We start from the raw sequence: 23,412 nt of genomic DNA, 5'->3' as shown, positions 1-23,412 counted from the left end.
ATAGCTTGTGTACTTTGAACACGTTTTTCATTTGATCGGGCTCTTATCTGTCGCGAGAAACAGTACAGGAGTAACACGTAAGTATACATACATGTAGTATTAGCATACATACTAGTTTGTTTGCGTTTTCAGCTCATCTCTTAAAAGAAGAGGAAGATTTAACGTGTCACCAATGCGTTGGCGTTGGTTTCGTTATACATAACATTTTTGTACATGTGTTGAATGGCATATTGATATTTCGTTTTTGGGTCTCTGCAGGGGTACACTATCCCCACCACGAGTCAAACTAAAATATGTTTTTGGCATTTTTTTTTTTTTTTTTTTTACATATTTTGAACTTTGATTTTCATGCTGAAAAAATCCTAAATTTTGATGCAAGTATTCATATTTAATAACTCATTACTTTATAGTTTTTTTATTTATCAAATATACAAAACAATACCAATTTACGTATTGTTAATATTTATTGACAAACATTTGCGAGACGAGTTATGCTCTTCTACAACATTTTTTTCTAACAATGCACAGATAGCTTTCAATGAGGTGTGCATGTGTATTTCATAATATCTGTTTGCTTTATTAATTTATGAAAAATACATCAATACACGATAGCTTCTACCCCGCATAGTGAAGGATTCCGATGAATAATGTAACTTATAACGAATATGATGCTTGCATTAATCAGTAATTTGTTTTTTCTATCACGAAGTCGTATTAGTATATATATGTATCTATACACACCCATTAGAAAGTCAATTAAAACTCTGCTAAATTATGTATCGGTGATGAATTCTCTTTACCTTAATTTCTTCCTGACATAAGACCATTGCATGCGAACGCCGGCGATCTTGTGCAGATTTCATTAATTGTAGAATATGTGCACGTCTATGCTGTAACGTCTGTGTCACTTGATACTGCACAAAGGTTGTTCTCAAAATGTCACTTTGTTTGCGTGCTGTTCCTTTGAAATTTAATCATCAATATAGGTTCTCAATTACGTCGGTACGGAAATGCTGGGAGGTTTTGTTTCGATTCCAACTGACATTCATTACCGTGTAATTCAGGAATCATATTTGGTAACAATCAGTGCGTTTACAATTCTCAATTCATCACGATGTTTAAGTGAAGACTTGAGGACAGAAATATTGATTACTTAAAACAAACTGTTAAATAATGAAACAGAACTGGAATCGACATATTGTTGGTGCGCCGAATAATCGGCGAGTTTGTAAACACGTACGCGTTGACACTATGTTGACATTTATTCGTGTTTACTCCCAAACCAATTTCATTGAAGGCGTTTTTGTCTTATCGTATCACACCTGATCATATACGGCCCAGCCTATCTCCTAAATCTTCATTTGACCATCCCGTCCGGAGATTAAACATGATACAAGAATAAATAGAATAGAGCTCTTTAATGGAGCCGTATTGCCTCCTACACTGTATAACGCGCATAGGTGTTGGACAGATTGGGTCAAAGTTCTTGAAGATTTACTATGAAATACTGTCAGTGTCGTATCATCAATACTTTGCTGCAAAATCCAATAGATGCATATGTATTTGAAACGAACTGCAGTTCATATGTCAATATTAACATTTGCTCCGCATTTCCCCATTGACACAATGCTAAGAGGTAGTTACCACCATACGCCTATAACACCCAGCGCCTTAGGCTATAACACCATATTTTAATGAACAAAATACCCATACTTGTAGGTACAGAACACGGCAAAGTGGTATCACAGTAAACAAGTATGTGAAAGAAATACGACATTAACATCTAGACATTTCAATCAATACACCAATAACGTGAGTCATGTGACATCAAAAAAGGCGGGATATTTTTTTTTTTGGGGGGGGGGGGGGGGGTGCATTTTTTTTAAGGTTGACGGTAATGGTAAGACAATGTAAATATAACGGATAACGGGTTCCCATGCCATTTGCTCACCATACATCTTGCTGCCATATCGACAATAACAACATTAAAACCACTGTTCATTGCTTAATTAAATGCCACATTGTGTGACGTAGTGCTTTACATAATACGTTATATTGGTGTATTGTGTGAATTTTACTCCATATTTCATAATGGTAATTTTTTCCAGGGAAAACCTTGACCTGATAGTTTTCAGTATATGATCGTATTGAGACAGCAATGTAGCGACTAGAAACAATGAATATAGCTTCTTCGTCCTTTTTATGCTACAGCTGCTGTGCGAGTTGCCATTTCCTTACGAACTCGAAATATGTTCATGTTATTGTGTTGACCTTGTGTTTCTGTCCTGTACTATACCCATGGTACTTCTCCAACATTCTGCGAGATGCCGTTGCTATGTGATGTCATTTTTTCTTTGAGTAAAAGACAGAAACATATTTTCCCTATTTTATATAAATATATTTTCTTATTTTTGAAAGGTTGCGCTGTTAAAGCCCGTGTTGGTTTGCTGCTTCTTTTTTTATATTTATTCTGTGTTGACGTTGTTTTTCATGCACTGCAGTTACATTGTACATTTATGTATATATATATATATAACTTAGCAACACAAATGACGAAGGAAGACAACTTTTTGACTCGTGCCTTGACCAGGCCTCGAACTCACGATCTACGGCACCCAATCGCCTAGCCAGAAATACCCGCAGCCTATACCGCTGCGCCACATCGGCGTTCTTAAAAAGAACGTTTCAATGGCGCAGTGATGGTCGGCCCGATACCCTGACATGATCATTGTGGAAGTCGTCTATAAGATGATATGAATACCTGGATCGCAATGTATTTACATACATGGATACGAATTGTACATATATTATATATATTTCTCTCGGTACAACTACGACATGAAATTCAAATGTTTATCTTCGGATCACCAACACATAGTATGAGCTAAGTTATATATCTATTTATTAGCACAATGTATCATATACACTATGTGTTGGTGATCCGAAGATATACATTTGAATTATATATATATACATGTATATATATATAGTCAATGGTAGGCGTGGACCTTCCACAGATAAGTGGGTGAAGTGTAATGATAGAAAGAGGTGAACAATGTTAAAGATCCTAACATGTTCTAAAACAATTAGATTTAGGAAGCCTTTTTCACTAATTACGAACCGTATGGTTTTTCCAGAACAGTTAAGTGTACCATTAGGCGTTTGTTGCGTGTATAAATGAGAATGAAGATTGTCCACCGCCCGATCACCCATAACAAACAAATACTAATCAAAAGCTTCACTAAGTCGTTGGTACTAATGTATCCCATTACGTCTGTGAACCGGGGAATATCGATGATATTTGCAGGAAGTAAATTCGAAACACAGCTGCCTGGTATTCGAATATATCTCATTTTTTATTATCTTTGTGAAACAAGCTAACCCGTCTGGGTTGGGATTTGGTCTGATATTACACTACAAGGTAAGCGTTTCGGTTTCTGATAATTATTTAATTTAGGGGTTAATATGAGGTCATTATAAAGTTCATGTTTGTCTGATCCTTTCACTTCGACCTTGCAACATATGTTCCGATGTCTTGAAATAACAATACTTCAAGTATTATGTATCCCTCAGAATGCCAACGATTCTTAGCCAAGTTCATGTTACTTCAGTAGCTACATGACTAGCAACCTCTATCCAGTTGTTGTCGAGTGCCATCCTATGTCTATCCGTTTGTTTTGATAACTCCCTTGGTCTCAGTTTTACTATCTAACATCTCAAAGAGACTGATTTTGCCCTTCTGCAGTGATGCTCTGGACTTCATTTTTCATATAATATGTTAATCATATTTCAAAAGAAAGATTTTTTCTCTCTGTAACGGTTTAATGGCTATTTAGCTACCCTGCAAATAGCATTAGTGATGCACAATTTCTGCGATAGGCTTTGCTATCTGCGATAAAACATGTTCTTGGTTTGATTAAATAGTGAAAGTGATCAAGGCGTTTTATCCGATATGTGATAAATTCATTAGTAAAAGCTGCGGGCGGGCGAGGTGTACTGCACAGATTAGATTTGGGTGGATTACCTACAATTAGATGTACCCACATGTCCGGATACGTAAACTGGAGATGGATTGGTCAGACAATGCTGGTTACTGTCGGTAAGTATTATTAAATAAACATATATTATCCTAATGCGATCTACAGATTGTTCCTAGTGGTTCGGTGACGCATATGATTACAACCGTTATGCATTCAATCGCGTTGTTGTACAATCTCGATTATATATATTTGTTCATACTGAATAAAGTAAACAATTCATACATGAGTGAACGATTTATAACCGAAACTCTATCGGCATACATGCAGCTATTTCGAGTACATGTATATTAGATTTCAGATTGTAAGTCCCCCCACTATTTTATTTTTTTCCTGTGGTTGGACGTCTCAGTGTCTTTTTGTGTTTAATTTTGGCAGTCTGACCAATGCAAAAGGGCAAAATATCCCTATTATTTGTCCTAGTCTTCATTATAACAGCGAGCATGTTGTTTTGTCATAATCGGTACTACAGCTACACGCACAACATTTATCCGCGTGTGTATCTGTACAGTGTATACAGACTATATTACTCTTAGGTACCTGTACAGTGTACAGATCGTCTCACTTGTCAGTACTAGTACAGTGTGTACAGAATGTCTCACTCTTCAGTACCTGTACAGTGCATACAGAATGTCTCACTCGTCAGTACATGTACAGTGTACAGAATGTCTCATTCGTCAGTACCTGTACAGTGTACAGAATGTCTCACTCGTCAGTACCTGTACAGTGTATACAGAACATTTCACTCGTCAGTACCTGTACAGTGTACAGAAGGTCTCACTCGTCAGTACATGTACAGTGTGTACAGAATATCTCACTCGTCAGTACATGTACAGTGTATACAGAATATCTCACTCATCAGTACCTGTACAGTGTATACAGAATATCTTACTGGTCAGTACCTGTACAGTGTGTACAGAATGTCTTACTCGTCAGTACCTGTACACTGTACATAATGTCTTACTCGTCAGTACCTGTACAGTGTGTACATAATGTCTCACTCTTCAGTATCTGTAGTGTGTACAGAATGTCTCACTCTTCAGTACCTGTACAGTGTACAGAATGTCTCACTCGTCAGTACCTGTACAGTGTACAGAATGTCTCACTCTTCAGTACCTGTACAGTGTGTACAGAATGTCTCACTCGTCAGTACCTGTACAGTGTGTACAGAATGTCTTACTCTTCAGTACATGTACAGTGTACAGAATGTCTCACTCGTCAGTACCTATACAGTGTACAGAATGTCTCACTCTTCAGTACCTGTACAGTGTGTACACAATGTCTCACTCGTCAGTACATGTACAGTGTGCAGAATGTCTCACCCTTCAGTACCTGTACAGTGTGTACAGAATGTCTTACTCTTCAGTACATGTACAGTGTACAGAATGTCTCACTTGTCAGTACCTGTACAGTGTCCAGAATGTCTCACTCGTCAGTACCTGTACAGTGTACAGAATATCTCACTCGTCAGTACCTGTACAGTGTACAAAATATCTTACTCTTCAGTACCTGTACTGTGTACAGAATGTCTTACTCTTCAGTACATGTATAGTGTATATAATGTCTCACTCTTCAGTATCTGTACAGTATGTACAGAATGTCTCACTCGTCAGTACCTGTACAGTGTACAGAATGTCTCACTCGTCAGTACCTGTACAGTGTACAGAATGTCTCACTCGTCACTACCTGTACATTGTGTACAGAATATCTCACTCTTCAGTACCTTTACAGTGTACACAATGTCTTACTCTTCAGTACCTATACAGTGTACAGAATGTCTCACTCTTCAGTACCTGTACAGTGTGTACAGAATGTCTCACCCTTCAGTACCTGTACAGTGTGTACAGAATGTCTTACTCTTCAGTACATGTACAGTGTGTACAGAATGTCTTACTCTTCAGTACCTATACAGTGTACAGAATGTCTCACTCCTCAGTACCTGTACAGTGTGTACAGAATGTCTCACTCGTCAGTACCTGTACAGTGTGTACATAATGTCTCACTCGTCACTACCTGTACAGTGTACAGAATGTCTCACTCCTCAGTACCTGTACAGTGTGTACAAAATGTCTCACTCGTCAGTACCTGTACAGTGTGTACAGAATGTCTCACTCGTCAGTACCTGTACAGTGTGTACACAATGTCTCACTCGTCACTATCTGTACAGTGTGTACAGAATGTCTTACTCTTCAATAACCGTACAATGTAAAGAATGTCTTACTCTTCAGTATCTGTACAGTGAACGAAATTACTTACTCTTCATTACCTGTACAGTGGACGAAAATATCTTACCCGTCCGTCCGTGTAAGATGCGGGAATTATCTTACATTTTACTACTTAAGGGAGTATGCGATAATGACTCTCTCACAAACGAAATAATACCAGCACCTTTTTTACTTTATAAACATTAATGCCGAGTCAAGTGTCTAAGCGACATTGATCACTTGAACGAGACATCCAATTTACATGTGAAGTGATTAGAACTACAAATTGAGGGATCTTCGCAAGTTTCGAGGGCGGTGTTTACTTAATTATATAAGTCTAGGAGACTGTTTTAGAGTACAGAGCTTTAATACAAGGAGTTGCTGAATTAGCAGATACGAAAAGATTAACATTATACGGGTGATTGAAATTTCTAGATTTTAATGTCGTATTTCTTTCACATACTGTTTACTGTGATACCACTTTTCCGTGTTCTGTACCTACAAGTACGGGTATATTGTTCATTAAAAATATGCCAGTTAATTATTCATAGAATTTATATGGTGTGTAGTATTCCTTTTAATATACATGTGTATACGTGTATGAAACAGTGCTGTTCATCAAATATATACTGGTGCAATGTTCATTTCAAACACGTTGTTGTATTGTTTATTAAAACAATGCATGTATATTATGCATTAAATATATGCGAATGTTTTAGTCACTTTCTTTCCAACGGTGTATTGTTCTTCAAATATGTACCGTTGAATTGATAGTTTGATATACGGATATACTTTTAATCAAATATACCGCTATATTGTCAATGAAATATAACTTTGTATTGTTGATTACATATATACTGTTGTATTTTTCATTAAATATACTGATATAATGTCATTAGATATAGTGGTGCACTGCTCATTAAATATACTGATGTATTGTTGAGTAATTCATTATGACAGTTGTTTATTGACAATTAAAAAATAGTATACATTGCTAATTTAATATATCCTGTGTTTATAGAATTAAATGGACGGGTATATCAATATAACTATATCGGTAGATTGTTCATTTTAAATATACTGGCGGATTCGTCTATAGAAATATACCGAATTAATGCTCATTATATATACATATGTATACCAGGTTTTGCTTAAATGGTTTACATGGATACGTGTACTGGTAGATTATTCAGTAGTACATGTAATTGTTTTCTTCTAAACGTGCATGAAGGTTTCACAAATGTAACCAATCGAACTGAAATATATATTTTTTAGATAAAACTGAATATACCTAAACGCAAGCAGTTTCGTTTTTGACGATGACCATTTCATAATATACATTTATGTACCGCCTGATAAATTCATAAAATTGTTGGATCTGTTTATTGATTGTAGAGCATGCAAATCATAGCTGATACAAACTAAACTACTATCGAAATACGCTAAAACGCATTTCCCTGACTAAAGTCGGTGACACGAATCCTATTTAAATAGGTAGTACAGTTGTTATGTGACATAGCGGTTTTTTTGTTGTTTTTTTCCAAATAGAGAAAAAATATTGTGAAAACAACACATTTTAAATATGTTATATTTTAAAAGTATTGTATGAATGCCCCGTGACCTCTACGTGTCACTTACGTCTAGCCAATATGACAGGTGTTTTAAATGTTATTAATGTCACTGGGCACACACGCACGAGGCGATGATCTCACGTGGTAAAATGGCCGGTGAGTCAGTGCAATCAATGGCTAATAACATTTCTGTTATGTCACCTATTGTCCATACCATTGTTGTACAGCTTCTGTAATACTACAGCATTAATCAACAATCTTTGTCAGGATAATTGCAATATTTCGAAAATCTTTGAATAGGTGAAAATTGATTATATTTTGTGTAATTAAATAGCATATTATGGCGGTGATATCATACGGACATTGAGCATGCTGAATGCTTCTTGTTCGCTATCGTTTATCCAAGCTACACCCTAACTGGTATAGATAATTAAGAAATATATACGTATACAAAAGAAAATAATCTCCGGTTAACGGGACATTCATTCGTGCGTATAACAGAAAAATGCACAATTTCTGTTGATAAAATCTATGATCGAACGATGACTGTATGGCTGTATGTGCCTACATGTGATGAAACTAACGCCGAAATATACAGCAAAAAGGCATATAATAAGTAAATACTTGTGTCTTTCTGGTAATTAGTGATACTTCGGGTCGAATTAAGATTTTTCATGACTTAATACTCGAAGAACATTGAATTATCTTGAGAGTAAAACTGCCGTGTTGATGTAAAGGTTGCAACTTTTATTACTTTTTTTCCAGTAAGTTTAATTTTGATCAACTTAACTTTATTCTAACGAAGGAATGCCCCTTACATTCATTCCTGATTATTGCTTTTTTAAACATCTCAACGCCCATGTCGTGTAAGTTTTGAAGATTTCAATTCAGGGAAAGTCAAAGTACATGTAATTAATATTCTATTGCTGTGTTTTAACAGGGCCTTAATTGATGTTTTATGACTTCATCCTTTTCAGATGACTTGTACATTTATTGTAACTGTGGTGTCCCATTTTATGCACAGTTTGTTTACTGAAGGTGCACTAAAATCATCATTTTCATTTAATTTCAAATATCTTTCAATTGATTAAAGCAATAAATCTAAAATAAAATCATCCAAAAAGATCAAATTCATGTAACATGACCATAACATTGACAGGGCTTTTTATTATTCTTTAATTTGTAATTTATGTTATTGTCTTAAATGTTTACCCTGTCCTGTGCGCCAGAAAAGATATAATCTAACACCCAAGTCTTATCGCTATACATTGTACTTCATTCTAACTACCGACCTCTTTCTCTCTAAATACACCTATGAATTATCTCGTTTAATGCGAGATTGCTTGAATAAAACCGAATAAAACATAAACTCCCCTCACCTTACATCTTTTGATTCAGATCTAATGCTGTATGTACCACACCGTTACCGACACAGACCGCTGTTTTAGTATCCTCTCTACACCATACAAACACACGAGTGTAGCGTTGATTCGGAAAATGTACACCGCGTATCCAGGACGGAAAGAATGTCTGTGTACTACGAGTCTAAAGGGTAATAAAAACAGACATGTCATTTTTGGATGCAGATAGTATGCATGATCGCATCATCTTTTGTTGGAAAATGTACAACCTGAAATATAATTGCTTCTCAAATTGCAATATTTCTGTACAATGATATACCCTTACTCTTAAAATGTGTTCTTTTCTACCTTGGCACATTTCTAGTGTAACATTACATAAAAGAAGAATTCCCAAAAGGATGAAGGAGAACCACGTGTAATGAAAGAGTAAAGAGTATGCTGTAAAAATGTTGAACAAACATGCATATCTCCACAAAAGCTTCCATTGTAGTGAGCTTCAGATACCGTGTAATTGGCCAGAGACTAACCTTCCCTATACTGTATGCCCTTTGCATAAAACAGCTGTTAATATTTATCCAAAGACCACCGTTAAGACCTAAAATCAATGTATGTTGCTTAACAAGTCTTGTAATCACTGGTTCAAATGAATAAATAATGGTACAAGCTCAAGATTAGAAATTGTTCTTTTGATAAACAGGTTTAAACGCAAGACAATTGTTTGCCAGGAGCAATTTTTTCAACGGTATCATTGTAAACGTGTGATCATAGAAACTATTTATTTTCAGTAAAAATGGCACACCCCGATATCCGTGTGATGTAATTGTTTGTGTGAATTGCGACCAAAAAGTAAAATCTGTTAATGGATGTCAGACCGCGACGTCCGGAGTTTGTTTCATTAACGGTTGAAAATGTACACACTTCAAAAAGCTTGTCATTGGATATCAAATTATCGAATCACTTGAAATGCTGATCCATATGGCAGTAATCCAGAACCTTTCATAATTCAAAGTATTGATTAACTATAGAATTTTTCTGTAGGCAGACTGATAAGGCAAATTTTCACAAATTAGTCAGCTTAATATGTTGTAAGTCATATAGGTGTACACATGATCCCTATGTTAGCTACACTATACCCTGATATCCGATACCACCAGACAAACATAGTATGATATGGTTCAAACGTTTATAACACTTTTAATGTAACACTGTCCTGCATTTAAGATTTTCTCATGCATGTTCATTGTGAGTACTACGGAGACTGGTTCAAGTGATTCTTATTGACAAGTTGTCTGTTCGTCATCATCGCTGAAGTAAAAACCTATTAATTTTGCTGCTATTAAGGGCTTTGTTTGAATTCAGCTGACTCATTCGGTACAGCGATGCGTAGTGTCCAGATGTGTGACTTGAGGAGTGGGAGTGTGTGGACCAACAGCGAGGAGTAGCGTGGCTATACAGATCAAACAAACATATCAAATATGTATGGAAGAGGATGCAAAGTTCCTGGTGTGATACTAATGAAACAATACACATACAAGTGAATATATACCTATCACAAGTGAATATATACCTATCTGTGTATACTTAGTTACGACCGTGAGCTAACAGGCGAATTTTTTTTCTTGATAAACATCTTATATGTATACGAACATGATGTGAGCATTTAAAGAGGATTGATGTGATGTTTTCGATGGGATATGTCAACTGAAGGTTAGTATATCTAACTTTAATGTGATAACACATCTCATCCTATACTGGTAAAATAATTTATAGAGAGCTAGGTAATGGATTCACGAGCTGTTAGGGTTAGTGATATTGACGGTTAACGAATATTTAGGTAAAATGTTGTCTTTAATTAGTCAGGAAGCATCCCATGATACTGTTGACTTATGCACTACTAAAACATGTAGACGTGTTGGTTCAGCGTTCAGTGACACTAATAGTTCATTATGGTACATATTAAAACGAATATATATTTTATCTTGGAATACTGTAATATATATATATATATATATATATATATAAGTGGATGGAGAGAACAGAAAGGAACACATTCATGTGGATGTCGGGACGAGAATCCAACCAAGGTGTTAGACGTTATAATCAAACATGCGTCTTCATCTTAGTGGCAGAGACCGAATTAAATGCTGAAGAACAAAATCCCCCTCTTTTTAAATGGATGTATCGCGGAATGTGATTTATTTACTACATATAAACCGTTTTTTTTCTTTTTGAACACTATCAATAGGTGAAATATCATAAGCATCTGAGCTGCGCACTTGTGAGACGCTCGGTCTGTATTCCATCCGTCCCAATGGAGTATCGCCTCGCCGAGACGTGTTCCATCACCAAAGGAAAATCATAGATATTCTCGCACCATTTCCTTCAGATGAAAATGCAATTTATTATTCTCTGCCAATTAACAGAATAGCTTGTAGCAAGATTCGGGATTTTCTATCGGTTTACACATCTTCGTAATACATGGGCGTTGGCAATAAATTTCAATTTACCTTCTATAGAGAGCGATGATCTTGCCGAAAGAACAGAGTAGCGCGGAGTGGCATTGGATGCTGCAACGTTGGCACAATAACGGACTTGCATTATTTGCGTGCTTTTAACACCAAGCTATAAATATGTTACCGTCGTGCAAACGTGTGTGGCAATGGAAACAGTGTTTCAAATATACTACTTCGAACGTATAAAATGGCATTTTGGCAATACAAACGACGCCGATTTGAAGTTTTATCCTACTCGCAACTGAATACGATAGATATAGTGGTAGCTGAGGGATACCTGTAGTTACCACTGAGAAATAGGATTACACTTGTAATTGTAACAGATTATAAAGCTTCACATATAAGTCCGGCATTAAAGTAGACGAAACAAGTTATTAACGGACAGATACAGTTTGTCCGCACAGTCTACTGATTCGTATGCCCCGTAATCAGATTGTCTACTTTGATACCTTCGGTGGACAATGTTATCATATTATGATGTATCACATGTGTATCAGTAATTACTTAATTCTTCAACACCGTAATCCCTATAATCATTGCCTTCAAACGACATCTTTCACAATACAACATAACCCCGCGCTCCCAGTATGTAATTATACAGCATTCTTTAACTTCAGTCACTTTTGTTCATTACAAATGTGGCTGGATATTGTCAACTTGGTTAAAGAGGGCTTTACTGCAAACACAGTTATTGAGACTGGTTTACGTGAACTTATCCAGGCGGCCTGAAAACACATTATTGAAAACTTTAATAAAGATACGCTGAGACGACTTGATGTCGACGAAATGTCGAAAATTTTGTTAACTAGTTTTTTTGGATTTTTTTTTTTTTTCGTTTTCAAATATATATTAGCCTTGTAAGTCTGGAAGACCCGAGTTAACAGTGTCTGTCTGATGGTCTTCGTGCGCCATGTCAGGCCACGACAGTGTTGATCATCCAGTAGGTGCTTTGATGAGATTTCGTGATGAAGAGATTGTTATCTACCTTGTGTTTCTCTTTCTCATTTACCCGTCTGAGAGTTTTATGAAGTTCTGTGATTGAGTTTGTGGTTGTAGATTTACAAAGGCGACACAACGAACACATCACCATTGTCTTAATAATAGTCACCTGCGTAAAACGGGAGTTATACGTTTTAATTCCATCGCGAAGCGAAACGACCTATTCGTAATCCATACATGTACTTCCGGGATATCAAAACGGAGTATTGTGTTTTATGATTCTGGAATAAAAGAATACGTTTATATGTTGATATCATTGTTCATCTCCCCTCGGGGTTTTTTCAGTACGATTTACTTTTGTAGTAACACGCTTAGAGAGATCATATTGATTATTTTATCTGCATCTCTGATAAATAAACTATTCAAAAGTATTTTAACACGTTTATGTATTCTTTAGGGTTTTTTTTGTTTTTTTGTTGTTGGTTTTTTGTTTTTCTATTTTAAACTTTAATAAGATTATTAAGAGCATTTATACATATTCATCATCCACTGTCAGTGGCTTTCATGACATGAAATACTGAGTAAGTTTTGCTCCTTACTGTAATTAACAGTCACGGGACAGGTCAGTAGGGACTCTGTAAAATAGCCTCGCCTCCCGTCTTGTGGGAACATCTGTATGCAAGTCATCATGATGGTGAACGCGATTAACCATTGATGCAATCAAGCTGTACTAATGCTTTCAAAGTTGTAGCGTTTGATAGTGTTACTGTGTGCAGACAGTAGTTACCAAGTTCGGTATTGTAATGTCACCTAATCCCCTACGGAACACTGGGACGAGACAGTCTAGCGCGAATTAAGATTGGACCCGATTTTCCAGCCCCGTGAACACCATGCGTTGGGTGACGGACACGTTTGTTCCCCCGTTATCTAGTGAGTGACAACAAAACAAATTAAACTACCTTGTTTATGCGTGGTATTCATCACACTTAGATATAACACGTATTCGATTGAACTAGTTTAAAGTCTTTGCTCGGTCAAAATCCTTCCGGTCGACACCACTCCCTACGGGAATTCAATTTGGGACACATATGAATACCAGCAACATTTGTCACGTATCAGAGTATTACAATTATATTCATGTTAAATTTAATTAACATAATAAGTCCGTTCGTACTATTTCGTTTTAATTTGATGTTTTAATTATATCATATGCTGTTTAAGCCCCAGGAATGTAGGCCACGGCCCACTCAAGCTGACTATACTTACACAATGGGTCCCGGCACGCATGCTCTCTTGTGCGCCTACACATGTCCCCACGTTTACACATTCAGCCGCAAAACATGTGTTAGTGATGGTGTTATATGATATAAAGTCCTATACTAATAAACCTCTGTCATTTAGCCCGGTGCCCCGTTGACAGACAGAAGTGGTTAGAGGCTTAGACTGATAGGATAGATAGATATCTGAACTAAGCTGACCTTTATATCCCTAAGATGTTTTTGACTTCTGCTGAGGTCTATCTGATAGTTGTTATCTATACCCCGGCGATACTCTTAAATGTATAGCACTTTAATTCCGCTATAATCAATGGTCAGAAGTCAGTCAGCATGTACCAAGTCAGCTTGATTCCGTAACGATATAACATAATAATCCGTTAGTGGTTTGACAGGAAATCTCAATAAAAAATATAAGTATGTTTGACAAACACACGAGTAGTCATACTTTAACTTTAAATTGATACCAATTATTTTGTATCCCCTATTTTGAAATCGCATTTAAATGTAGAATTGCCTTTAAAATATCGCCAACATGTATCTTTCACACATACTATTATAAAAACAGAACAGTGACATTTTCGATGTTAACATTTACATAATTGTCCTTAATTCGGAATTCTATTGTCAAAATGGCCGTGTTTGTCGCGTCCATATTCTTGTCTTTAATACACATTTTATATATTTCGCACATTGTACAGCATAATATTAAACATAAAGCAACTGTTTTTATTCAGTTATTTTCTGTTGAAAGTCTTCATAACTTCATCAGATACCGAATGGTGTTGTAAGTGATTGACTGCTACTAATATGTCAAATAGACAATAATTGTCATTAAAACACATTACCGGACTCGTCATGCTTGCCTAGGGCCTCTATTAATCGAGTGATTCATGATTATATTCCCTCTCTTGGAATCTGTACCCGCCACTCCCTACACCCGTTCCCGGTCATTAATTATCATATTAATTATAGCAGGTTTGTATTTGTCTCCAATTATTTCATAGGTATACGAAAATTAACTTTTGTTTGCTCATAAATAAAAAAAATATATCTCTGTATACCGATCTATATACGCCCCCTGAGAGTAATGAATGTCTTTATTACACTAATACATATATGCATGTGGTCTGTGCGCGCTAGAACTGTAACAGTGGGTACAGAGGCTGGCGAGGAATGCCGATCAGCCATTCACTGTATGTTTGTCCAATGCTGCCCCTTACAATTGAAACATTTAATATAATGTTTGGTCACAAATTATTCATTGAGTGGTATCGTCCAAAGATCCTGTTCACATCAGTCAAGCTGTCAAAACTAGGAAGCCCACTGTGGCAGTTATTCATACCTAGTGGGGCGTACAGGCTTTGCCGGTTTACTTTAATATCTTATATGGTCGGTATTTTACGAAGCAAAACCTGTATACATTTATAGCTTTTACGATTTGCTCTTACGTAGGGTTGGGCATAATTTTCCTTTTCTATTAGATATTGCCGTTAGAAATGAATCCCAGTGGGTTTATTAGAAACGTTTTTCTACTTTTTATTTCCAGTGTGCTTTGTGTCATCCACCGATGAGAAAGTTCTACCGCCAAAGCCACGCTTGCTTCAGTCATCGACAGTGAGTCGCCACGAGTACACGGATGCTGAAATCTTCTTACAGTAACAAGTAAACCCACGTGGAATTTAGAGGAAAAAAAGGAAAATTATGTATATCCGTGCATTTGGAAAGAGATAAATACCTGGCGTGCTATTATATGTGTGATCTCGTTCATCCTACAACAGTGTCATTTACTACTGAGAAAACGGAGTTTTATTAATAAGTCTGTAGTTATACTGTGTGTGGTGTCTCTGCGTTCTACAGTGAGGCGGAGTGTTGAGAGCCGACATCACTGGATCAATATATAACGGAATAATAGTTTCTTTGCCAAGCTAAGGTGAGCCCGATGGAAACCGCTTTCATTTGGATTACACTGTCGACAATAGTTAATACCTATCATTCAATAAACAACTGTAGCTAAATGTGCTCATATGGAGAACGTTTGTTTCAAAGCTTTCGATGGTTTCGTAAATCATGGAGTTACAGAGACTCTTCTATAGATACTATGTTCTTTTCTTCTGGATTATCATCGACTGTTCACTCATAATCGGTAAGTTTTTATATATACTTTAGCCTTTACTTACATATGTTATTACGCAACATTGCTTTATTCCTGGAGATCAAACGGCCCTCACACATCTGGTACAATGACTGTACTCTTATAAAACTTTACTGCTTCCACAGGAACTTCTGTCGCATACTGCATGCAATATCTCTTCACAAAATCCTACTTCATAACTCCTTCAGAACATATAGTATTATTATTATTAATATAAACAGCGCAATTCTGCTTAAATTTAAAATATGGACACTATTTAAAATCTAAGACGATGTATGTTATTTTAGAAATAAAACATCATTCATAGAAAAATGAAAATTAAATGATAGCTATATGCATACATTTTGGATTAAAATAACGGTTACTTTAAGCTCATTTGGTCATCGTATTTAAATGTTTCCCATGGAGGTTAACGGGATCAGACTTAGCTGAGATCCTTTTCAATAGTACACAATTATTTATTTCAATTCCTAAAGCCGAAAATAAGGTGTAGTGTTGACCTGTTAATCAAACAATGGGCCGCAATTTCCATTTCAATTCGAAAGATTTCTGTCAACATTCTTCTTAAGGTAATCGATTATAGAAGTTAAAGTGATCAGATTGGAACATAATGAAAGGAATTATTATAATATCTATCGAACTTATGTACACGTCATTCAAATAGTTAGTTCTGCCTTTACCTCAAACACAGTCCTACTGTATGAACCTCGGAATGAAAAAAATGTCATATACTCTCCACTGGTATTGTCGCTTACCGAAAAAGAACCCCGACAAATAACACCGAATTACGGTGTTCTCTCAACCGTAAAATGCGTCAACGTAAGAAAAGACAATTTTGTTTATCAATGAATATAGTATTTTTGTGCGTAGTTTGCTAGCAGGTATATCTCAATTAATGTCTTTAGTGTCAATGAAGGGGATATTTATTGGCTCTTCATTAACGGCGGTGCCAATCACAACGGTAGATCAGTGATTTTCGTACTATATATGAAACATTAATAATTGTCTTTTCCTCCCAACAATATATATATATTTATATATACTCACACGTATATAAATACCTATATACCCATAACGCATACCTACCTTTAAACAAATATATATATATATATATATATAATTTATTGTTCAAATGAAATGATCAGAAAAACGCAACTGCATTTGTAATGCCTGCGCGAAGATACTACATTCCTTTGATTTTTGCTTTACAAAAATATCTATATTTTTTATAATAGAGCATATTAAGTAATCAAGCTAGGTGATCAATTATTTATTGATTAATCAGTAACAATATTAAAACGGTAGTGAGTTGAAGAAGAAATGCATGCAATATTTCTTCTTGATGCAGGTTTAAGCAGAAAAAAAGCATCATTCAAAAAAGGTAATTGAACAAAGCATGCTGTATAATGTTGCTCCAATTTTAGATCATATAGAGAGATGCTCTATACAATCCCTCTGCTTCATTGTACAAAATCGCATCATCCCTAATACGACATGCATGGTAGCTTCATTCTGTAACAACTTCTGGCTATTGTGCTAAATTTTAGAAGATAATTTATCTTGTTACCCTTGTAAAAATTACCCTGCGAATGGACGCTATTACTCCTTAGTGTTTGATATGCTTCCTTGTTACAATAAACTGAAAATGAATAATCACCGAAAACGGAGAGACAAAAACAAATCGTCGTGTGAATTCAACTTGTATTTTAAAGAGTTTATCAGCAGTAATCTAAGACACAGCTTGTATTAGATGGTTGTATGTATCAATAGAACCAACTTGTGTTGTACTCCTGATACGACATGCTGTGGCTTCATTAGACAGCCGACAATGCAATCGATAGCTTCCTCCTCACGCTTCACTTTTCCTTACACGCCAAACACAATATGCCATATCAACAATCATATTCTCAATAAACTCATGATACATTTTCGGTTTCTAATCTGCACTATCATTATCATCATCAATATTTAAATCCTGGTTATTTTAGCGAGAGCTTTGTAACTATATATTAGGTTGGGAACATCTCTGTTTAGTTTACGACTGCCTTTGCAAGGGTGGTTGTTAGCTGCTAGTATATTAGCGTACTCCCCGAAAGTACTTAACCAGAAACTCCGCTAACGTCAGATAATTGATACATTGAATACACAACGTGATATCAAAAATACTACTCTGTCAATGTCTCGGAGAACCGATGGCAGAAATAGCATATCCGACCTTATTTTCTCTTTAGAATCTGCCAGGCAGTTCAATGACAAAGTGCATTTCTTCAAAAACATGCGAAACATTTCCAGAATCTCCACACTAAACATCTCTTTCCGAAGTGTCAAATTCGAAATGGTGCTTTTTACATAGTGTTCTTGTAAGCTTTTATCTATAACGACACATAAGCTGTGTATAGCCGTGTTTCTATGTCAGACTGCAACTTATACGCTGTGTTATGTTGGCTTCGTATTTACGGATTAGTGAACTTATGTAGCATAATACCGGCTTTGTATTCACGGAAAATGAACTGATATAGTGTGTGACATTTCATCCTCTCAGTTATATTATAGAATGAAGTTACATATGATGAAAATGATATATGGATTAGATTATTCAACCTTTTAAACTGAAAGTAGCAAATGTAATAGCTTCAACGGTTCACTTACAAGCACACAATTACAAAGAGTACATATACACCTACTTATCGTACAGTCATAGGTCGAGTATGAGAATTAAAATATCGCCATACACACTTTGATTTGAATTTGTCGTTTATATCTCCTTTTCGGTACCCACGAGCAAATACTATCCCACCCACGGGTAGATGAGTCATGGGCCAATGTTGCAGTACAATATTATAAGGTTGATGGAAGGTCGGCTGAGGGTTTTAAATTACTATGCCTAACGGATAGAAAAAGTTCGGGTCACTTCAATATAATCCTGTATTTAAAGTATGGTGTAATCCGTGTTTTAAATTGACATGTTGTCTGGAAAGTAAAAAAAACACACACACACACACAACTGTGAAAACGAATATTACAGGAAAGAAATATTGTAAGCGGATGACTGTTCTTTTCTAAATGACAAGACAATATATTCTATCCAATAAAAACAGGTTTGAAGTAGTAAATTGTATATTCATAGAAACCAACACTCTCTTTATCGCTAATATCACGCGTGAAGATAAGAGAGCATTAATATATATATATATGATACGGTGTACTTGTATCTGAAAACTGGCAAACAATATGTTACCTGCGATACAACAGTTATATGTGTCGGAAAGATCTTATCTCAGATTATGTACTTGTTAAACTGATATGAAACATACAAAAATCGAATGTCGTGTACGTGTGATGTAAATCAGTGTGAACGAGGTGTTAAGTTATGTTAATCGTAGTGCCAGATTGATCCTTCGGTGTGAAATGTTGACTTTGTACTTCACGGCATGATAATAATATACCTTGATTTATATATATATATAATTATGTTCATATCTGTATTTGACGAGTAAGGATCAATAGTGATGTTTAAGTTACTTATATTGAAGTATCATCAATATGCATTCACAATTGAAGAATTGTGTTATTATTGATTAAGATCTTAATAAAAATAGGTTAATTAGCTGTAATTTGTGTTACAGGTACGAAACACAATAGATCATGAATCCTCATCAGGGAACTCAGAATGAAAACAAACTACCGATAGCCTTTATATCAAGGTTGCTATTTAAAAAAATATTTTATGCCATGCATGTTACAAATAAAATTTCACTTATTAGTCTATGTTATACTGTTAATGCTTTAATTTTCGCGAGCTCAGATTCTAGCGTACTAATTTTGACAGAAAAGCGCAATGATGACTTTGGGGCACCAGGAGCACATACTGTTATTTTAGAGTGGGGTTTTAACGTGAAAAGGACAAAAATAAGATTCCCGCTAAAATATATACGTTTACAGCGCTACATAACACTAAAGTACGAATATTTTATGAACGATATGGGAAAATAATTCAATATAAAAAGTGACTGTACGTCAAATAATTGTATAACGAAGTCGTAATATTGCTATTAAAATATTAGGATTAGTGCTAATAAGTTTTCGTTTTCTATAAATATTAAAGAAAAGGAGAACTATTTTCAGTTTTCGATGATTTTATTTTTACTTTTAGAAATATATTAGAAACATTATTGAACATCACGCTACTGAGCAGTATAGTTAATAGAAACACCCCAACACATCATTTGACATTTAGAGAAACCCGAAGCCGTGTATATTTACACTGCAAGATCTCATTGTAGATAACTAAACCCAATCCATTCACTCTTCCCTATTCGACTGTTCATTTGTACTGTAGTTCATTAATCAAACCCTGGAGTAACAGACAGTGTCACTAGATTTTCCCGACACAAGTAAAACAAAAACATCCCAAAATGACATCTGTGATGGAATGATTTATTTTTTCCTCCCAGTTAAATGATTGATTTCCCCAACAAGACTTCTGCATTACATAGCTATCTTCAACAGTTGATAGAGCTAGAACGTTCGATGAGGAAACCTGTGAATATAGCTTGGCTATACAATATATAAAAAAACAGCAGTTATTGTCAGATCTTAAGGTCTTGATCATGATAAGCAGCAGAAATGAAGTATTTCAAATAAATGGTGTTTTTTTATTAGAGCAGATGTTAACGTCTCTGAATCGAGTTCGACATTTAAGATGGTTTGGTGAACCGGCAAAATGTTGTGATTTTAGAGACATATTTCCTCTTTGCACCGTATTTTCCTTTGAAGAACTGATCGTTTCTAATAAGAAAAGTTATGAAAACTATCCTGTCCTTCAATAATTATGACATAATTGTAGTTATATAGAGGAAAAGACATTTCTGAAGACGTAAAACAACTGCCGGTGTACCCAAGGAAATCGAATCTCCATTCTAAATCACATATATAACTGCCTTCTTTCCACCTGTCAATATGTAATTACATGGCTTAGGAAATACGATATTATAATAGCAAGAATACAGACAAATACAAATAAGTGATTATCAATAGTCAGCTCCACCTTTTTCCAAAAAAATTCATCTGTAATAATACGTGTTCATATGTATAGCTCACACAAGAGGTTTTTCATAAACGCATATATACAATGCCGCTTTGAATGCATCCTTTAGTTCTCGCATTGCATCGTGGTGTTTGTCGTTTTGTCAAGATTAAAAAAAGAAACTTGTATTGTTGTAGTTAAAAAAAATGTATTGGTTTTGTTGATCACAAGGGATGAGTTATGTTAGTGTTTCTGCTGTTAAAATACTATAAATTGAACGAGATCCTTATCAACGTGATGTAAACGACATAAATACATGCTCCGCTTATATACTTGTTTTTGCTGTTGTTTTCTATCTATCATCGAAGATAATATCTCTATTCCACGCACGTTCATGTGGCCGCATGCATTTGTTTTCCATTGCATCTCTTACTGAAAATTCATATCGGTTAAAGGTAACAAAAGACGGCAGTCCAATAAAAAAAGTAAACAATGCTTCTGGTTATATCGTTACTTCAAAGGTCTAGAGACACTGGTCGTTCTTATCAGTTCAAAATATTATCAAGTGTCGTGAAAGCTTTAAAGTTTTAAAAGCGGGTTGATTATTGTAACAAAATAATATATCTATTGTCTACAAAGTGTTAAAAAAACGGAAATCAGAAACCAAAACAAGAAACAAACAAAAATCCAAGTCCCGCCTTAAACGTAAAATAATGGCATTAATACAGAACGGAGACAAACGTTTGTCCCGTTTGTTTTTTTGTTGTTTTTTTTTGTTTTTGTTTTGTTTTATGTGTTGCAAGCCATTCTATACTACTTGTGCTGAGGAAAATTGAACTTGTGCAAATGTTGTTTTTTTTTTATGAAATTACTTAGACTTAGGCTTAGACGGGAGGTTCAACTGTATTACAAAATGTAGGCATTGAACCCTGACCCCAGTCTTTATTATCCTGACGACTGCATATTGATCAACTCCTTATCGTGTGAAAGTTGTTAATATTGTTTCTTTTACCCTATTGTTAACTTGTATATAGTGTCAAAACACTTTGTACTTTACTGTTGAACAATCACGATATAATCAGAAATACATGTAAGTAAACAAAGCTCCTTTTATTAGTAATTTTAAATCCTTTATACATACTCTGTCTACGAATATATTTATTCTAATTGAAGAAAAACATATATTACTTGAAATGTAAGTTTCATAATTTCGTTCGGTATGAAAACCAAGTGTAATTATGTACCTGTATAACCTGCCAAATTTATATCGTATGTGACCGAAAGGATTTCTCGAATCTTCTGTTGATCAATTAAATCACAAACTTCCTTTCGAATACTTACACAACCACCTGAAAGGGCAATCATTAAACCAAAGAAAAACTTTGTCGGATATGACATCATGCCACATTCGCCAGATTTGAGTGTACAAAGAGCCTAAACACTTTTTTGTATTGATATAAAGATGGATGTATTGAATAATGTTTGAAAACCGTTAGATGCATTCAATCAATTTTACCTAAATTTAATCCACACCGTACATTAGGAAAGTACGTACGCTCTTTTTTTTAAATTGGGTATATACAGATAGGTTAGAGCTTTAAGCCATAAAATGGTTTGCTGAGGAACAGAAAACGACTTGGCAGATACGTGTGTGATAGATTTAGTTATAACTACCTGCAAATCGCATCACACAGTTACCTAAATGCTTTTTTAGACACCTCTCTGAACGCATTACTGTAAAAACCCGGTATTGATAATATCGTTATTATATAGTATTTTTTTAATGAAAGCACGATTGAGCAAGAACGTGTTTTTATTGAATAAATAGGGAGCCATTCAGACGTAGACGAGGTTTGTATGAACCTCAGATCAGGATGCAATTTCATAGACTTTATAGCTATGAGCAATATAAATTAATATGTGGATAGCCATATTTTACATAATCCCTTACGCATGATTATCTAAACAAATATTCAAATGTTGTTGTTTATTACCTACCGACACAAAAAAAAATATTATTTATCTCTCGTAATACTATTGATAGTTATCATTTGGTATTATTGACCTGAGCTATTCTTTTAAACAATTTCAATACTGTCATCAATATTTAATGGGCTATGTTAACAATTCTATTTCTGCTTTCGTTTTTAATACGATATGTTCCATAGGTTTATATTTCCGCCAAAGACATCATGTACAACCAGATTATACGGCCTTATGAACAATATTTGTATGCTATTTTAATTTAGGGGTTTCATTTTTGCATTGACGTTATTATAAGTCTGTGGTCAAGATATCAACTGAAAAATGATTTATTGCACCGATAACAAGC

General features: G+C 35.2%; 1 protein-coding gene across 9 annotated transcripts in view; it reads left to right on the top strand.

Annotated features, from left to right (window-relative positions):
- The window catches only part of LOC117334131 (fibroblast growth factor receptor-like 1), a 285,047-nt gene that overhangs the window by 192,508 nt on the left and 69,127 nt on the right, over positions 1-23,412 (top strand). For 7 of the 9 annotated variants that reach the window (XM_033893598.1, XM_033893597.1, XM_033893593.1 and 4 more), the window contains exons 4-5: positions 15,449-16,045; positions 17,403-17,435. In XM_033893598.1, coding sequence (XP_033749489.1) covers positions 15,970-16,045; positions 17,403-17,435 — 109 coding nt within the window. In that variant the 5' untranslated portion in view covers positions 15,449-15,969. Of the gene's footprint in view, positions 1-10,548; positions 10,881-15,448; positions 16,046-17,402; positions 17,436-23,412 lie in introns of those variants that run through there. The other 2 variants (XM_033893591.1, XM_033893595.1) reach the window with 2 other exon arrangements.

Source organism: Pecten maximus, chromosome 9 (genome assembly GCF_902652985.1).
Source record: "Pecten maximus chromosome 9, xPecMax1.1, whole genome shotgun sequence".
Classification (NCBI taxonomy): Eukaryota; Metazoa; Mollusca; class Bivalvia; order Pectinida; family Pectinidae; genus Pecten; species Pecten maximus.
This window is presented reverse-complemented; position numbering and strand designations above follow the sequence as displayed.